Raw genomic sequence first — 19,024 nt, 5'->3', positions numbered from 1 at the left:
TTGTGTACTACATTGTTAATTAGATGATACACTACTTTTGCAAAAATGGCAGTAACAAATACCTCATATTTGTTCTATTGATTATACTTTTTGCCTCTTCATAGGAGACACCAATCATTGATTCTTTGTTTACGGATACAAGCTGATCTCCAGGCTTCAATCGTCCATCCTAATCCATAACAAATAACAGAAAAAACAAAAACACAATTTTTTGTATAAACTGCTAATGCTAAAGAAAGAATCGTTTAACTACTGCACTTTAGCACACACCTTTCAATCTGTTAGGATAAGAAATACCAAGAATGACTATAAATTTTGCCTAATCAATCTTCAGGGAATAAACAGCAGATGAAATGAAGGAAGACGACACTAGACAACATGTACTGTAGGCTTTCTCACTAACAACATAGGAAATGAAAGCACCCTAAAAGCAGCTCACATAATAAATCCCATGTTGACATTAGACAACTTTTGCAGCCTTTGTTTAACAGTGGACAACCACTTCATTCAGTAAAGTTGTCCAATTAACTGTTTTGACTAATGTTTATTACATACTAAAACTGTCTATGGCCTCACATCAGCTTTTCCAGGATAGGAATCTTCCCAAGACTGTACAGAGTTCCATTTAAATCACCTGGTATTCCCCTAGAGGCAGACTCCTCCACGTGGGTAAAATATATTATGGGATCAAGGCCTCACCTAATATATCAATGCAGACACATTACACCAGAAAGTCCAGCAACCTAGCCACTGGAACAAACCTCTGAGAGCAGAAAGTAGTAAATTCATAAATCCTGACATGCTTATTATAGCACTGAAAAAGTCTTTTATTATTTTTGATAAGTGAGAAACAAAAGTAGATGTTCTGTTCTTCCAAGTTACTGTACCTATTCTGCATAATTATTCAGTATCACCACAACTGCAGTCATTATCAAAACTTTATCATGCAGAAATGACATCAGTGAACTTCTCTACCACAGAGAGTGGTGCTTCCAGCAAGGAGTATCTGCTCATCTGTCTATAGGAAGCTTCTTTACTAGTTAATCCAGCTGTGAGCTTAATTAATTTGTATTTGAAGAAACAGATGTTCTTGGCTATAAAGGGGAATTTTCAGGCACTTACTAGCCACAGTAATCTTACTAAGAAAAACAGATTCCTCTCTTAGGAATTCACTGGTCAGGAGTACCATAAATATAATACTGTCAACTTCGTGCTTTTGTTGAATTACTCATTGCAAACTTTTTACCAACATAGACAYGTATCACATTTCTTTCTCTGTAAGACAAGACATTAAATATGCTAGGCTAGATTTCTCATTAACATAAAGCTCCTTTTATTTGCATTTTAAAGAGGACTCAACAATTTRACTGAAAATTCATGTCATTCATCTGCCTATGATGGATATATTCATGGTTACAGAGTTAAGCGTTGCCACATTCTTCTAATGTAACATGCATAAATTACATGCAACATACCTGCATTCTTCAATTTTTAAGAAATTAACCACAGCAATAATCTAAAGGTATGAAACAAACTGTGCAAAAGTAGTTTTGCAGGAAATATGTAAAATTAAGCTGATCTTGAAGGACTTATTTTAMCTATTTAATACACACATACATTAAGTTTTATCTGCTTGATTTCAATCCTATGACAGAATTTTRCTATATTTTTTGTTACTTAGTGCTTTCTTTCTGGAAAGAAGGTCCTACATGTTCAAGTCTGCTGGCATTCAGCCTATTACAAGATGCGAACTTCAATGCTGCCCTCCTATGGCAGAGACTTAAAACATGCTTGCTATTTAGATTCCTCAAACATACGGATAGTCAAAGTGGGGCAATTATCTCTAACAATGATAATATTAGAATCTACTGCAGATTAATGACTCTTTCTCAGTCCATTGATTATAAATGTGATAGGCTTAAAATTAGATATTTACGATGGGAAAATGTTTTAAAGGTCACAACAAAATAGGTAAAGATTACTATTTATCTACGAAAAGAAGTTTTGAAGAAACATTGCACTTCGTTTATTTCCATCACTGCATTTTGGGATTAACCTTGGTCTAGAAAATTTTGGTCAGAAATAGCTATAGACCTAGTTTTGTGGCAAAAATTACTGCTGATGAAATTACCATGTACTCTCACTTGGCAAGGAAAAACAGATACCTGTGCATCAAAATAACCATAATAACACTGGGTGCAAAAGGACATGCTTGGATAAAGCAGTTTTGTGTGCTTGAACTGTTTTTTATTTCTTCTTTGAAATGTACAAATCCTCTTSTTTTATATATTGCATTCATTGGAAATGAAGGCAGTAATCAGCACCAATTCATACATTTTACTAGCCTGGACTATCAGAAATTCTTATTATTCTAATCTCACCCACGTGATGCTTTCCAACTGCAAGGACTGAGCTAAATTCATACAAGGGGAAAATGATTGTTTGAATGTCCAAGATTAAAAAACAGAGATGCAATCCGCAGCTGTTCCATTTCTGCTGATTTACCTTGAATCCATGCATCATTTAACCTCTAAAAGAAGTTTGTTTCTTTTTTTCTCCTATGCACTGGGGAATTAGATCCTCATCCTCCTCACATTTTAATTCATAAATAATTCCGTACCACACCATGGTTACATGGTCGTGAATGGGATACTTGTGCTTAGGGAATAAGCAAACAGCAACACGAGACTATATATACGACACTAAATTTTATCTTTACAGAATAAATGTATCTATAGTAGTAAAGTATGTTCAAAATGAAAGGAAAAATTCAGGTGACTGAAGATTAAAAAATAATAATAAAAAAAAAACCCAGAAGATCTTTATATTTTTTACCTTATGACAGTCACCACCGGGGATAACTTCTTGAATATAAACCAAAGGCCCTTCATTTCTGTTAATTCCTCCTACAATATTCAAACCTAGGCTTGTTCCTTTGCAAACAAAGATAATTTGAAACACGCTATCCCTAGGAAAAAAAAAAAGAAAAAAACAGAAAAATAGAATTACTTTACAGAACTAGATATTCAGTTAAGAGTCATGACTGGTATAACATCTTTATCTTGTTGATTTCATATATATGTATTACAGCAACCAAACAGAAGTAGCAGACATTTAATCCAAATTATTCAAGCTCTACAGTGTCTACTTCCTACAAAATCAGCAACTTTAGTTATTACTTCTGGCAATTCCAACTTGTCTTTTAAAAAACCCATATATTATTTCACAAGACTAAAAACTCTTCTGTATTATAGACAGGCTTATGGGAGGATCTATGTACACATAAACTAGAGGCATTATTTGTTAGGACACACTAAGATCAGAAGTCAATTCAAGTAATCTACTTTTACTAGAAAATGAGGAGAAAAAAATGGTTAAGACTTAAAGCGTTTGTAATATCAACAGTATTATCAGTTACACGATTAAAAAACAAAATCAAAAACATTGAGCACTCCAACGCTCAACCTAACATTTTCCCATGCAACCAAACACAGTATTTTCTACAGCTTAAACAACAGAGTTACAGTCATCTTCAGAAGTTACTTTGCAAGCTTTGGGGATGGCGCTAGGACAGAATCATTTCTGCTGGTCATGGCAGTAATATCCTTTGGATGCAACTGAGGACTCTGTGACCTTGAGGATGACCCAGAAGAAAGGCTGTCAACAGGTTTTGCTTAAAGAAAAGAAACAATGGAAGAAAAAGAAAAAAATAAATAAAATACACATTTGGGAGAAGGTACAGTTTCAACTTAAGTAATTCAGCAAGACTATTTTCATGTTAGAAAGCACACAAAAAGCAAATAATAAGCAATCAAAAGAAAGCTGAAGTCTATACAGCTAAGAATTGAGAGCCATTCAGGRTTCCAAAAATATATTCTTTAAAACCCAGTAAGTGATGATTTTTTTTCCGAACTGAGGGCAGAACAAACAAACAAAACTTCTAAAACATCTTGAGTCTCTTTCCTAAAGGATAATTGTACAAGTTACATAAAGGCATTTGATCTAGGCAACAATTCCAGGAGGATTAGAACTTAATACAATCTACCTCGAGCYTTTATTGGTACTTTGAAATCTTAACGGTATGTTTTATTTACAAATATCAAACACTTTTCATGCTATTCATTAATTAAAATCACTGTAAGTGGGTGGTAGTGTATTTATTTTAGAGCTGGGGAAACTGAGACACAGATCAGTCAAGTTTCATGCGTAGATTACAAACTAAATGTTAAAGTCATAAGTAAACATATGTGTTTTGCCTGACTTCAGTCACTTGCTCTRATTGGTCTAACATACCCTTCCCCAAAACGAAAACTGTTTTAAGTGCTATCTTCTATTCCACTATCAGGCTAGGAAGCAGTTTTGTTTTCCCTGCCRTGAAGACCACAGAAGTATCCTTACCTGCCAATAGTTGTGTTGGAGAACTTCTTGCAGAGTCAGTGTTACTGTGAGAGCCATACTTATCCATCAGGTCAAGGAATTCCTTTCTACAGTAATAAAAAGATGTTCTTTGTCAGAAATTTACATTATTTCTAAATGCAACCCTTTAAATCCACTATAATATATCCAATATAATAAACAAGGCTCCTCAGTTGAAAGTGGAAAGTTTTGACAAACATACAAACATTCAGAAGAGGTAAGAAAAAGATAATGTAATACAGAAGGATAAAGATGGAATAGCAGTAACTATGAATAAAATGGACTGTTGATAGAAAAGTTTAATTACCTCTCTTTACCCTTTAAGATTTTTTCAGTCTTAACAGTTCAAATCAACTCCAGATACCAAAACAGTGACATTACTTAGGTCCAAAATGAGATACTTATATTAGAAGAAATCAGATAATATACTTGTATGTTTACAGAATGCTTTTAATTTAACCATCATGGAAARGAATCCAGAAGAGACCAGTAAACAAAGTTGTGGCATCAACCTTAGTCAAAAAAAACAGTAGAGAAGAAATTAACTATTCAAGTATGAGTAAAACAGACACCAATTCTTAMCTTCTATTTAGTTTTCTTCTATTTAGTGTTTTTTTTTTTTTATAAGACAAATACAAATCTGAAGCTTTTAAACAACCACTCTCAAGTCTTGTTTCAAAAGAACAGGAACAGATGAAGACATCTATCAACTAATCAATAAAGATACAGTTTTCCCTCATGCAAGGGGAATGCTGTCAGGCACACCGTTGAAAAAAAATAAAATAAAGTAAAAATAAAGGTGGAAGTTCTTTCCAGAAACTGAAGAGATTATAGCAAGCTGCCCAAAAAGCAGGACACACACTGAGAAAAAACACACAATATTACACACATTGAAAACAAACAATCAAAAAAAGCATGATTGATCCAATATTGAATATATCCTGTTTTAAGAAGAAACACAGATTACAGTCTGAGTTATGACCACCTCAGTAACAAAAGATTTTTAAAAAATAGAAAAAAATAATCTAGAATGATGTAAACTGGAAATATCAGCAAATTAATCTTACAAATTAGAGAGAGAACAGAAATTAAGTGATTGCAGTTCCCAAGTAATTCCTGTGACTGCAGAGGGTTATTGAAATCTCATCTTGATACATTATTTAAAAATGAAATAATAAAATGTATAGAAATAATGCTAAATCCAGAGTGCATCCAGAAGCACAATTAAATATAAATCAAATAATATTTTATCACAGTCAYGAGAAATTCATTCAGAGGTGTCTATGTGAGCGAGGGACTGTATGTAGTGGCAAATTCTATACAGGCCACAGGGCATACCACCAAAACAGTAGAAGGACTGATGGATTTTAATTATTCAAGGAGGTTAGAGGAACTAGGWCATTATGCTTTAGATAAAAGCAGATTAAGAGAGGGCCTCACATATATCTACACTACCAGAAAAAAAGGAGAGGCCAGAGGCCACGGACTCATTTAAATTTAAATTTCTGCCAAATACAAAAATAAAGGGCAGAAAGAGAAGCTTAAGGCAGATGGAGGGCTAAAGGAATTTGGAGAAAAGTCCTTTATGGAGAGATTACTTAAGTGGAACATYCTATGAAAAGCAAATACCAGCAGGTACTCTTACAATAATTATCCAAATAGTTACATAAATCTTTGGAGGAAACAGCTGCTACACCAAAAAGCGAGTATGAACCTGGATGGGCTTCCTGGCTTCTTTCCATCCTAACGTTTCCCACGATTCTATGCTAATATTGGTTTATACACTTAACTTCAGGTAACAAGATTAAAGCAATATTTTAGTATAAATGTCCTCATAGTGGAGGAATTATGAAGTATCTGGTACACTGGACAGTTTAACCTACTTATCCAGACTAATTCAGAGCTTGTTAGAGATTGAAAAGTGAATTTAGGAAAGGGGAAAACAATCAAWCAAACAAACAAACACAGGTTAGCCTTTTATTCAGATGGCAAGATCTACTTCAATTATACAGTTTTGTACTCTTGTGGGTCTRGTATTTTTACTAGCACTTTCTACATTTGAAATAGTGCAAACCAATACATTATTATCGCAGTAAATAGCTTTTAATGTTCTCAGCTGGTAGCATAAGGTTTCAGTTGTTTCAAAACTGAAATTAGAGCTTACTACTTTAATTGATGCAAAAAGTGTAATTAAACTAAATAGAATAGCTCATTTTTTATTGTCCAGTACACTAACAAAATGTTATCATAACAGAGAAACCTATGACATCTGGTGTAATTTTGTGATTAATTCTTGATCTGAAAGCTACACACAATCCCCTTCCCTACCTTAGCTATAGCATTGGATTTTATCAGTTTTGAGGTAGAATGTTTTTAAAACAATGTTTCATTTTTCTCTTACTTTGCTTCTTCATCTCTAGCAACTAGTAGAGACATATGATTGGATGCTGATGCTGTTCGCAAGATGTCAACAGCCCTAAAAGGAGGAAAAAGCAATAAAATACATATATACTAGTGTTCTGTCATGAACTATACTCTGCGTGATAGTAAAGCAGTAGGAAAACCAACAAATTCTTAAAGTAGTTAATCATTCTGACTGCCAGATGCAGAGAAAAAAGCTTGTCAACACCATAACCCAAATGGAGCATTGGAGAAGKGAGTGAAAGACAGGCTCTGCAGTGAGCCTGTGCCTGGTACAGGAGTAAACTGGAATTGCTATCTCTTTCCCTTCCCTTTTATCCACATCTCTTCCAGGATCCATTCTACTACTTTCCTAGATTTCACTGAGGATTAGCAAGCTAGAGCAGAGCAGGGTACTGCTCAAGTATGCCTCATTTCTCAGGATTTCCCTTAGCAACGCACATTGTAATTTTTATTTATTTGAATTTTAATTCTACACCTCAATCAACCCTGTGGACTTTATATTGATCACTAGCAATCCAACTACAGAAAATATTCAACRTATTCTACAGATTTTCTAAGCAGCTTTTCCCTGATTACCTCATTACAAATAATTCATACTTGTTAGCTGCATCATTTACTTTCATGGTTATTAAAGCAGCAGATAATTACAAAAATATTAATGCCAGATCAATGTTTTAGTGCTATTTTCAAATACATTTGATAACCTACAACATTAAGAAATGGTTTATTCTGTCATTATACAMGCATGTGAAGTACTGTCATCTTCCACAACAGCTTGCTGAATTAGACTTATATCATACGTTAATTGCCAGTTTAATTAACTCCAGGGAGCTCAGGGGAGTTATCTTCTCTTAATCAGTGGTTGATATGATCCAAAATACTTTACAGCATAAAACATATAGCATTCCATACTCCAATAAACATCTAGTCATCTGTATAAACATACCTCTCATTGGTTACTCCAATTAAGTTTTCTCCATTGACATCTAAAATCAGGTCTCCAGTGAGCAAACGGCCTTGTAATGAAATTAACAGTAATTTATGGATCAACATAAAAACAGTGAACATAGTAGACTACTATAATGAAAAAGAGTTTTTCCTTTCAATTTTATTTGATCTAATGCAACCTTATGAGTTTTAGTACCTTAGGCTCAGAGTATAATTTAGCTAAAATATTGTAACAGACTATCAGTATCACAGTAACCTCAGTACAGCCACTAAACCCAGCAATGTTATTTAGCTATTTGTATTATTTATACATAGCACACATGTATTTGCTAGACTGGAATTCATGCTTCACAGCTGTAGATTTAATTTTCAACTGAATTTTTATGATAAAAGTTTCAATGTATAAAAACATTAATGTTTTATACATTCCATAAAGACATTTATAAGAGTGTTTTAGAAAAGTTTTTATTTTTTAACTTTCTCCAAATCTCAAGTTTAGGAATTATTATTTTTGAAGTAGATTTAAGTTACTTTAAATGAKCATTCTGCATAAAGCCAAGTAGAATCTCAAAAAAAGCCATACAYTGATCTAGGACAGAATCATATTCCATAAACTTTTATTACTCGAAAATACGTAGGAAAATGTGTTCCTTCCACACTGAACACCTAAGCTAAAGTCAAAAAACATTTATTGGAACTCAGAAAATACTGGTTATCTACATGAACAAACACTCTTAATTCCTACAAATTAATAGGGGCATCTCAACTCTTATTTAACTGTGCTGAAAGATTACCAATTCCTTTCACATCAGCCATATCTAGATTTGAATATATTTTCAAAAACAGAGTATTAAAATCTCCCATGAAGGATCTCTGCTTCATGTCTCTATCTTAAGGAGAAGTCACAGTATYACGAATAGTAAGTAACCATATTATTTTAAATATGCTCATACACAAAGTAAAATAAAGATGATTGGTCCTGACAGCTTTTTTTTTATAAAGTAGGTTTCTAACAAAAATTTAAAAGCAATTATTTACTATCTACAGCAGCAATCCCTCCAGGTAGAATTCTCTTAATGAAGATTCCATAATCTTCTGCTGTTTGTGCCCGATAACCTCCAATAATTTTAACTCCTGCAGAAGAAACAAGAAACAAGCAAAATGTCGTTTATTCCACCTACTGGGCTAAATAAATTTACAATCAAATCCAAAAAAGATGAATAAATTAAACTTCTACTGATATCAGTGTGAARTGAGAAAGTTCATCAGATACTTTTAGACTTGGTTTACTCTTAATAAACAAAATGTGCAATCTAATTACCTAATCCATTCTGACAATCAGAAAAAGAAATGCGGTGAACGGCTCGATTGATTCCATGAGGGCCCATAATAGTCCTAAGAAATAAAATAAAAGTCATCATATTTGTAATTACAGAAATACATACAGTGCTATGTTAACATAGAAAAAATTACAGTGAGCATGTTTTTAACTATAATACAAATCAAAACTAGTTTTCTTGACTGACAGCTCTCTCTATATACGATACAGGGAAAAAAACGAAAAATAAATCTCCTCATAATAAAAATAAGATGGTATGGTGAAACAAAGTATAATAAAACAAGGTATACTTAGTTTATTCCCTTTTCCCCAGAGCATTTCAGCCAAATYCTGAATCCCACTTTGTAAATAATAAAACGATTATGATTAAATAGCAACAAAATCCCACAGCCATGTCCAACTTAGGATCTAACCAAGAATACCACATCACAACTTCTTAAATCAGGTAACAGAACTTAAAACAAGCCACAGTCAAGATAGTATATACAAAAATTTTTCTAAGACATAACTTTCTGCTTATTTAAGAACATAATCTTTTCCCTACAATCTCTCATTTCTTTACTCAACATTTTTCTCTTTCTCTATTTATAAAGGCTTCTTTCCAAACCCTATTGCTTGCTCTTCTACATGCCCTCTCATCCKAAGACAGAACAGCAGGATAGCATGTGAAATTGTCTAAAGTATGACAACTTTTTGGTATGCCCTTGATAATGGTGAAGAATTAAAGAAAGTAAAATTAAGAGTCTTGAAATATAAATCTACAATTTCATTAGAAATATTCCCACTGCGCCATACTGAGAATATAAAGCATTAAGAATCCCTATAAATTCAGATTAGTCCTTTACCATTTTGTATTTTCATTCAGATGAGATATTATAAAAAACCCAAATTATATCATATATCCCATGTTCTTCACAGTTCAGCTTTTGCATCAGACTCATTATACGAAAAAGCAGAAGCACTGCTTAAATTCTTCTGCTTTGACCTACATATTGTTCTCTATTAGCTAGTGACTTGTATTTTCTAGAGTGTGATGCTAAAKTGAAATGGAACAACTAGAATCCATTAACAAAGAGAGAGAGAGAAAAAAAAAGAAGATCAAAGTGGAGGACATAGTGACCTAAATCCTTTCACACAACTAAATCCAGCCCACAGCATGAACTCCAAGCCTGTAGCTGGTTATTTCTACAAAAGCTGGAGTAAATGTCCTTGTAAGRACAGAGGAAAGAGAAATCCAGAAGGTCCAAATGTTCCTAAATTCCAGCACCAACCAAGAGATGCAATTCCTACAGAGCATTCCAAATTCCTTCTTTTTCATAAAAACAAAACCAGATGAGATCTTTATCAAGGGATCTTTGCACTCRCAAGGATCTGAAAACAAACTATTTGTTCTACTATCTCAAATTCCCAGGAACTTGCAAAATTAACTTTTTATTTTAGGAAAGCTGGTCAAAGGAATGAACCTAGTAATTCATCTTTAAAAACAAAAAGGATGCCTATGCTTCAAATGTTGCTGAATTTTCACTGYAGTATTTCTCTCAGTATCTTTTCCGTAGGCTGAAAAGAAATGATGGAACCTAATTAGCGTATCTTCGCACTGCCAGGATCGTAAATGACCTTGCTACTGTGTAACACACGGTAAGACTCACTTTATAAAGCTAAAAGTGAACCAAACTACTTTTACTTAATCACACTCTAGGAGAAATTAAAAAAAWATATATTTTCCATAACATTTCTGATAAATTACTTGTATACTAGAGCTGCACACTACTTTGCATTATTACCTAGCACCGACACATAAATTATTTCATGATTCTAAACTGTTTTGAGGCCAAAAAACAATATAATAATCATCATCTTTACAGATCTGTCCATGATGTGTATCTATTTTTGAAAACTGAGAACAACACTGGCCTTAAAAAAAAAAAAACAGACAATTCTTTCTACTTTTTCCCACCTTATCTTTTGCTACTATTGTTCTATGCTCTGCCACGCTCTCAAAAGTTTTCACAGGGCAGACATTTCTTTACATAGTGCAAGCACCAGTATCACAAACAACTGTTATTTACTTTTTAATATATAAATCTTTCAATAGTAGTAAGAATCTCAACTTAACTGGATTTTCCTTAAATAATTATTTCCAGTACATTATGACTATACTAATTTACCAAGAACATTTTACTTTCTCCTGATCTTTTGATGCTAATATTAGYGAAGGCTGAATAGTTGTTGTATTGAATAGTAGTTATCTGAATAGAAAAATCTTAGTTTATGAATACCATAATTAAAAAGAAATCCCGAATGCTGTTATTAATAATTTAACTTTTAAAAATTAGTAAATAAAAGCAAGAACAAGCTTTCATGAAATTTTAAAAGATCRAATCTCAGACTTTAAGTCTTCGGTATTTCACAGAAATACAAAGTTCCTAAGAAATGGTAGAACCTAYTTATCTCTTACTAAGTAAAATGATGATGAAATACAATAAAACATGGGCAAAGAACACTTACAGTGAGAAAGAATCCATATTTCTTGAAGCAAGCAGGCTCTCATAAGAGAGACCCTAACTTACTTGAAACTGATTCTGACGAAGACCATAGAGAGAATACAAAGACAGGATGAACTAATAAGCCATAACGGAGAAGAAAAAGGTATCTCCAAAACAGGGAAATTATCAGGACGTTGCCATCTACAATTAATGTTAGGTAGGACTGACACAAGGCATTATGCTCTAAAGACTAAGTCCCTCCACTATATGAGGTTTAAAATTACTTCATAACATGAACACTAAGGACAAGGATTTTCAAATGCCCCAATCAGTTTAGGATATTACATCTTGCTGACTTTCAGTRTTCTCCCACATTAATTAGAGACAGATGCTCAAGACATGTTACTTGTCATCACTGTACTAAAATAAGATGATTTAACCGTTTCAGTACATAAGGACTTGGATTTAGCTCCCTTCCAACATACATTTCATGATTATTGAACAATGATAATATGAATTGTTAGCTACTTCCCAAAACATTAAAAATATGCTCAGTAATATAACTAAGGAAACAGATAACAAAGCTAATTGGCAGTGGTAACAAAAATAATTTCAGTGTTCTTCATAGAAAAAGATGTAAAGACTCAATTAGGTATTACTGTTCATTCCTACAGAAGTCATACAAATATAGTTGTAAACAAACTTTCAGTACATAAAAATGAAAAAAAAAAGTGAGAAAAGAGATTAAAAAAAACAAGGGTACACAAAACATGTGCTATACCTTTGTAACACTGAAATTATTCCAAAAAATGACTAAACCATACACGTCAGCTGAAGTCCTGGATTATTAATAGACCAAGCACTTATATTTTGGATCTAGTAAAGGCCAAAAAAATTAAATCTTTTACATCTTTTTTCTATTAAACAGTATGTGTAAGTAAGTTCAGCAACCTTCTATTCTAAGCCTTCTAGAGACTTATCAGAATGTGAGATTCTGGATACTCTGTATTCCTCARTCAATTCTGTATTACCTGTATTCCTCAAAAGTTACTAGTCACTAGTCCACAAACAAAAACAYTTAGCTACATTTATCAGTGGAAAGAGAATACCCTTCCATCGCAAAATATATATTATTTGACACTTCCACAGCTATCTAAATAATAAATCCTGGTTGCTCATGAAAAGGAARAAGAATCTGTAAATGGCTACAGCTTTTAAAATATCTTTACTGTACTTTTTCCAATTACAAACTAGGGAAATCTCATCAAGACCTAATGGCTCGGCATACCAGTATAAGAGAGAGAGACCATCAAAACGCTCTGGTTCATCTTCATCTCCTGGTGAGAGCAAGGACATTCTTCAATACAGCAGAAAAGACAACAAAATATCGAAAACAACCTAAAACTGAAGGCTTCCAATTCAGCAGCACAGAGGATACATTCAGAACTATTTCTGCTACTAACCAAAAAAACAAACAAACGAACAAACCCTCTCCAAACCCAAACAGAGCCTTAGACGAGCGTGTCTGCCTCCTTAATCTTCTCTGAAGCCCTCTGCGTCACATGGACTAATTCACCTATCAAGGTAAAGCTTACTTTTTCTTTGTTTTAAACAGCAATTTGTAGCAACTTTTAAGTCTGATAAACTCAAAAGAGATACATTTATGATAAGTGTGATTATACAATCTATATCCAGCATTAGCCAAATGAGACAAAATAATTGTTTACTGTTCCCTCCAAACAATCAAAAGCAATCTTCCTAATGATTGGATTATATACATCCACACACAAAAGGAAAAGCCAACAAAGTAGACAGACTAAAAGTATGAACGAAACAAATGCCATTGTGCTAATACTTTCCATTCTCAATTATGGTATTGATTTACATGTTTTAATTTGGTTGTAGTGTTTTAATATACAACAGTCAAAACTTAACACACAATTTGGCTTGTTTAATTCCTGTAGAAACAGAAATTACACACGTTTTTCATGAAAGCAAATAAAAATGGAGCAAGAAAAGAACCCATGTTTACAGCTCATCATGATRTGTTTTATAGTACAAGTAGGTGAAAAATAGATAAAGGAAAAGAAAAAAAGAAAGAAAAAGGAAAGACTTCTATAAGTCACATTTTACGTTTCCCTGAAAATTGTATCATCCCTCTGTTCCWTTCTAATCTTAGTAAGGCTTCCTTTTTCAAAAAATAAAAAAGTAATGAAATATTTTAATTTTTAATTTGTTGATTTAGAATGCCCATTCTCAGCATTCAGCAATCTAAACTGTTCTCATAAATTATCCTCTACTTTTCAACACTGGCTTCCAGGGATACTTTGTCAAAACTACCAAAAAAGCAATGTAGCYTTGTAGGGCCTGCTTATTTCAGATTAGCCAATGGGATATCAGCAAAATACCCAGAGGAAAGAATTTCTTCTGTTACATTGACTATAAGCTAGTTGAAAAAGGCAACATACACAACTGCTTCTGCAGAGGTAAGACTCTGTGCTGACATGAGATTTGATCTCCAGGGAGATACACACATATTCTCTCAGATGCTCTAAGCTTCTGACATCGGTTTGAGCAACTATTTTCTTCCGCAGTCGTTTACAAGATTGTTTTTCATCAAACTAAAGAATAAATACATGTACTCTCAYTACTCTTCCTCTTTTTAAAGGAGCTTAAAAAAGTTACTGTTTGAAATGAAAACCAAAGATGCTGTATTCGCTAGGGTCTTCGTATAAACAGAAAGATGAAACCTCTAAAGCAGAGTTACCCCATGATAAGACAGCATCTGTCAGTGTCTGGGGCTGCACAGCAGGACATCTTGGTTGTGCTATGGATGCACACGCTCATCTCAGATGCTCTTTTTTATTATTATTATTTTTTTTAAGTTGCAGTGCCTATGGCTTAACATGAAATCGTTTTGGAGAAAGGATTTTTCATCTTTTTGGTTAAAAGCAATGTGCTACATAGCATTCACATATACTGAGGTCAGTCCTCAGAGCAAAGAAAGCCTGCAAGCTAAATACAGAGACAGACAGAAAGGCAAAGTGACCTACTACAGATTAAGGAGCAGATCAGTGATGGAAGTGGGAACATAAATCAGTCTTGTGATTCCCACAATGTGAAGAGCTCCACTAGAGTCAGGTGGATTGCTCATATATATTTAGTGAGGAAAACGTGGCCCCTTCTAAACCACTTTAATTCTGCCAGTGTTACTAATATTTGAGCCCCCAAAAAGAAAAGTCTTTGATATTTAAGCACAATATCAATCGATATGCTCTAAGCAACTTATCTAAGATGGTGAATAAAATGTCATTACCCTTTCTACAACAAAATTTTCACTGTCCTTAATATCAGTAGAGTTCAACTTGTTGTATTGGTATCAGTAAAATTTGTCAAAAATCACTTTGACCAATACAGCTTTGCTCGTTTCTAGTACCATATTTTACACAACAGAAACACATATATAGAAAACTAATATAAATATGACTCAGGGCTATGTATTTCTACTATTAAAAAGGTAAAATGATTTTTTAATAAACCAGGCATGACAGAAAAACTCCCAACAATAAAAGCAGATAGAAAATAGTACAAACTTATTATTAGTCCCACCTCTTCTTGTTAAATTATGTTATCACCAATACACCATTCCTTCAAAAAATTCCTCCTCCATTCCTTCTCCAAGATAACACTACACATTGTTCAGCTTCCTGAACTCATCCTCTAGGTTTCTATCCCTTTTATCATAAAATTCTACTGCTGCTTTTAATGTTCCTAATGGAGTCATACAGAAAATTGACATTATTGCTTCTCTTGCCTGTTCTCTGCCTTTCAGGAGCATAGTTTGTGGAGCACCAATTTACATAGAGCTAACAATACTGTAACAAATTTAAAACCCAAAAAAGGTTAAAAAAAAAAAAAAAAAAGAGACATATTCTTCTATCTTGTGAAGGAAGCAGATTAAGATTCTTTTTCAAAGAGCTAGTAAGTTACTGTCTTCTAGCATCATTATTAATTATGACTCGCCTTTTCCAAAAGAAATTTTGTAATGGTTTAGCAATCAAGGCAGAAAGGTTTGCCTAATCTGTCATCTGCTAAATTATCCTCTAAACCTTCGTAGYAAGACAAGCTCTTTCCATTATAATTAAGAAAAGGCTTTTGTAAAAATCTTATAAAAGTTTGTTATGCAACTGTAGCCTTCCAGGTTCGTAGACCTAAAAGGGTGAATATTCATTAAGACATTAAGGATCATAGTTAAGAGAACACTGTATTATCTAGTATCAACAGACACTTCCTTCTGATCTACCCAAACCCACTAATTATTCAAAATATATTTTGCTGATTAGGTCGTTACAAAGATTAAAAGAAAACATATGTCATTATATATCAAAATGTTAAACATGCAAGAAAAAAGGCATGAGCCACATTGTAGCCAGAGAAATACAAAAGGTTTAGGGCTTTCTTGTATGAAGAATACATTAATTAAAGTTTAGGTAAAGCCCAATTAACATCTAACCAAATACATTCTTGAAACATTGCACATTGATACCTTGTCTCCTAGAAGAAAATATTATATTAAATATAGAAAATGATAGACTTGAATCATCATGTACCGAACATGTGCAAAACTAAGTGCATGCCATTCAGGTTAATCTTTTGAGAAAATGTTTATGGAGCGATCTAGTAATCATGCAATATACYTTCTAAATAAACCTAGCAAAACATTGCTGTTTTGAAAATATATATCCTGATACTGTATAGTCTGTATTTCCATTTGACAAGCATAGTGTTTGCTTCTTCAGATTTCAGTGAAAAGGAAAATAGCTTTAAAAATTTTACTTTATTTTATTAATAAATCAACCAGTCTTTGAAATGGCATAACTCAAAATCCATGCTAAATGGTTTGTCGGTACTTTTGAGTACAATTTGTTGGACCTACTGCATAAGCACAGCAAATGTGAAACAAGCCAGCATAAGCTGTCTGTGTCTATTTTAAAATCTGTTTTTTTTTCCTGACAACATTGGCTTGGTTATTTAGCAGTACAGGAAGAGTCTGGAATTAAGATTTTTCAGTTGTGCCTGAATTTGAGTGCAACATTTAGAATCTGATTCAACTTTTTCCTAAAACAAAGTGGATAACATTACAGTTTTAACCTAGTGCTGATTAACTTAAYGAAAAGTTTCAAAGTCATTTCTTTCCTTTATGTGTAAATTTAATGATGCTATTAGCTTTTGTTAGAAGCTACTTCAGTTTGTTTCAGTATCATTTTTTTTTCCTTAGGAAGTCATTAAAACAAGTTCCTACAAATGGAAGTACAATAATTTTTATATGACAATCAAATAATTGGATAATTGTTATAGTCCTGTCTGAGGGGAGGGGAAAGTACTTACTTTTTATTTGGATTTGTTAGGAGCTCTGCACAGGACATCTTCTTAGGTGCACTACTCTAATAAAAGCTCAGAATGAAGAATTCTGAAACATAAAGCACTGGGTCATATCCAAGATAATAATTGCTGTAAAAAAGGAGAAACCACGTTTTGAAACTTAAATGGCTATGTTTATTCTCAGACACTGACAACAATTCTTACTGAATACTAACTAGCTGAAGATAAGTGGGAAAGAACTGTGAAAACCCAGACATAATTTATTGCCGAAAAGTATARCAGTAAGTAGCTAGCAACTCGGAGTTATGTGTTGTACCAGAATATCTGACATCCTCATTTCCTCTTAAATTATGAGGTTGTAAGTAGRAGTAAATTCAACCCCTCTGTGCTTTCAATCATCTTCCAAAAAATCCACTAATCAATCAAGGTTATTTTATCAGGGGAACTCATATAAGTGCAAAACACAAAATAATGATGAGCTCTGATTTTCTTCTAACAAGGAGGGAGGGAATTTTGTTATGAGCAAAATACGGTGTTTTATTTCTTGTTTTTTTTCCACTTTTTTAAACTTAGTGTCTAGTATTCAGCACAAGAGACACTTTCGAATTCTTAAAAGTATGTAATTCAGAAGCCAAAAGGCATACCAGATGCAGTTACATATCACTAAAAATGTACAAAAACAGTAATTCATATTGTATTCTTATTTTTACAACAAGTCTATAAGAAATACAATATTTGAACTACAATCATCTAAAAAATTACTGAAAAAGTATCTATGCAAATCCCCCCCCCCCTTCTATCAGTAGCGAATCTTCCTGACCTTACAAGCTGTATGGTTAAATCCTCAAACAGCCAAGAACCAGAAGACCTAYCTGAGGGGCACAAAAAACACTGTAAACACCCCAAAGGCAGGAGACAGCAACAGGTGCTTGTGTTATTAGTGATCCACTACAAAACTGGGCTAAGCTGAACCAAAACAGGCTTCCTGGACTGCTCCAGGTGCACAGTATCAGCCTCCACAAGCACCAACTCCGAGCAACCTATGCAGGTTGTACTTCTGCAAGAATAGACTGATAAATTAATTTGGGAAGAATGTGTGTGTGTGTGTGTGTGTGTATATATATATATAAAATACATATATTCTTTTAGGAGCAGCTTGCAGTAAACGTTTTCAGATCTCTTGCCAAAGGACCAGAAGTAACGCAATCTAAATAGAGAGGGAAACCTGCCATACTGCCTCGCTCCGGGCTACGCCGCTGCAGTATCCAACCCATCTAAATGAAAAATGAAGCTGTATCAGGAGCAACTTAAATCACCGTGTGACTCAAATTACTGGAGCCAACGAAGAGGAAAGAAGCAATAAATTCAGGCTTGCAAAGTCTGTTACAACGCACGGGACCGGTCCTGCTAAGGAAGATTACATCTCTGGATTTCTCCGAACTCGCCTGTCCTGAAATAATTGCTGTTTACAAACAGCACGTCAATATTTTGCATCTAAACAAAGCCAAATCAGTACGTAAAAGATGAAACTAAACATCAGCCAAAGCACCACTAGAGGAGACTACAGACAAAGCCTGTGCAGGCTCCGTAAAGCACAGGCGGGGGCGGTGGTGGTGGACGCCCCCCCTGCGTTAAACCACCGTGCCACCAGCGCGCGGTGCGGTGCCCCAGCGGAACACCGACCCATCTGCTCTGGCGCCTCCCGCAGCGCTGCACTAAAACACCGGGAACCCACGAACGGCGGGGGAAAAAAGACTTCGCAGCACCGCCCCGGCTCCTGGCGCGCTGCACACGCTGCTTCCGCCCGCTCTACTCCGTCTCCTACCGGCCTTGCGCTGCCGCCGAGCTACCGCGCCGCCCTTCGGGGCGCTCAGCCGCCTCCCTCGGACCCGCCGCTGCCGCCGCCCAGGCTTCGGCGCCGGCGGGGCCTGCGGGGGCGCGGCGGCGGCGCCCGCCCACACCCCTCCCCTCAGAGACACTCCTCCGCCCGGCGACACCCCTCCCCTCAGCGACACCCCTCTGCCCGGCG

At 34.6% G+C, this 19,024-nt stretch overlaps 1 protein-coding gene across 6 annotated transcripts in view; it reads right to left on the bottom strand.

The window, feature by feature from the left end:
- STXBP4 (syntaxin binding protein 4) overlaps positions 1-18,970 on the bottom strand; it is a 70,958-nt gene extending 51,988 nt beyond the window's left edge. Inside the window, exons 1-10 of one of the 6 annotated variants that reach the window (XM_085304627.1) lie at positions 18,679-18,970; positions 17,002-17,124; positions 9,110-9,183; positions 8,827-8,922; positions 7,787-7,856; positions 6,818-6,892; positions 4,399-4,484; positions 3,544-3,673; positions 2,836-2,968; positions 63-169 (exon numbers count right to left, since the gene is read on the bottom strand). In XM_085304627.1, the coding sequence (XP_085160753.1) occupies positions 63-169; positions 2,836-2,968; positions 3,544-3,673; positions 4,399-4,484; positions 6,818-6,892; positions 7,787-7,856; positions 8,827-8,922; positions 9,110-9,183; positions 17,002-17,039 (809 nt within the window). In that variant the 5' untranslated portion in view covers positions 17,040-17,124; positions 18,679-18,970. The other 5 variants (XM_085304629.1, XM_085304630.1, XM_085304628.1 and 2 more) reach the window with 5 other exon arrangements.
- Positions 18,971-19,024: the final 54 nt, after the last annotated feature.

The sequence above is a fragment of the Rhea americana genome, unplaced genomic scaffold (genome assembly GCF_003343005.1).
Source record: "Rhea americana isolate MKP2758 unplaced genomic scaffold, rheAme1 scaffold_21, whole genome shotgun sequence".
In the NCBI taxonomy this organism is placed as follows: Eukaryota; Metazoa; Chordata; class Aves; order Rheiformes; family Rheidae; genus Rhea; species Rhea americana.
This window is presented reverse-complemented; position numbering and strand designations above follow the sequence as displayed.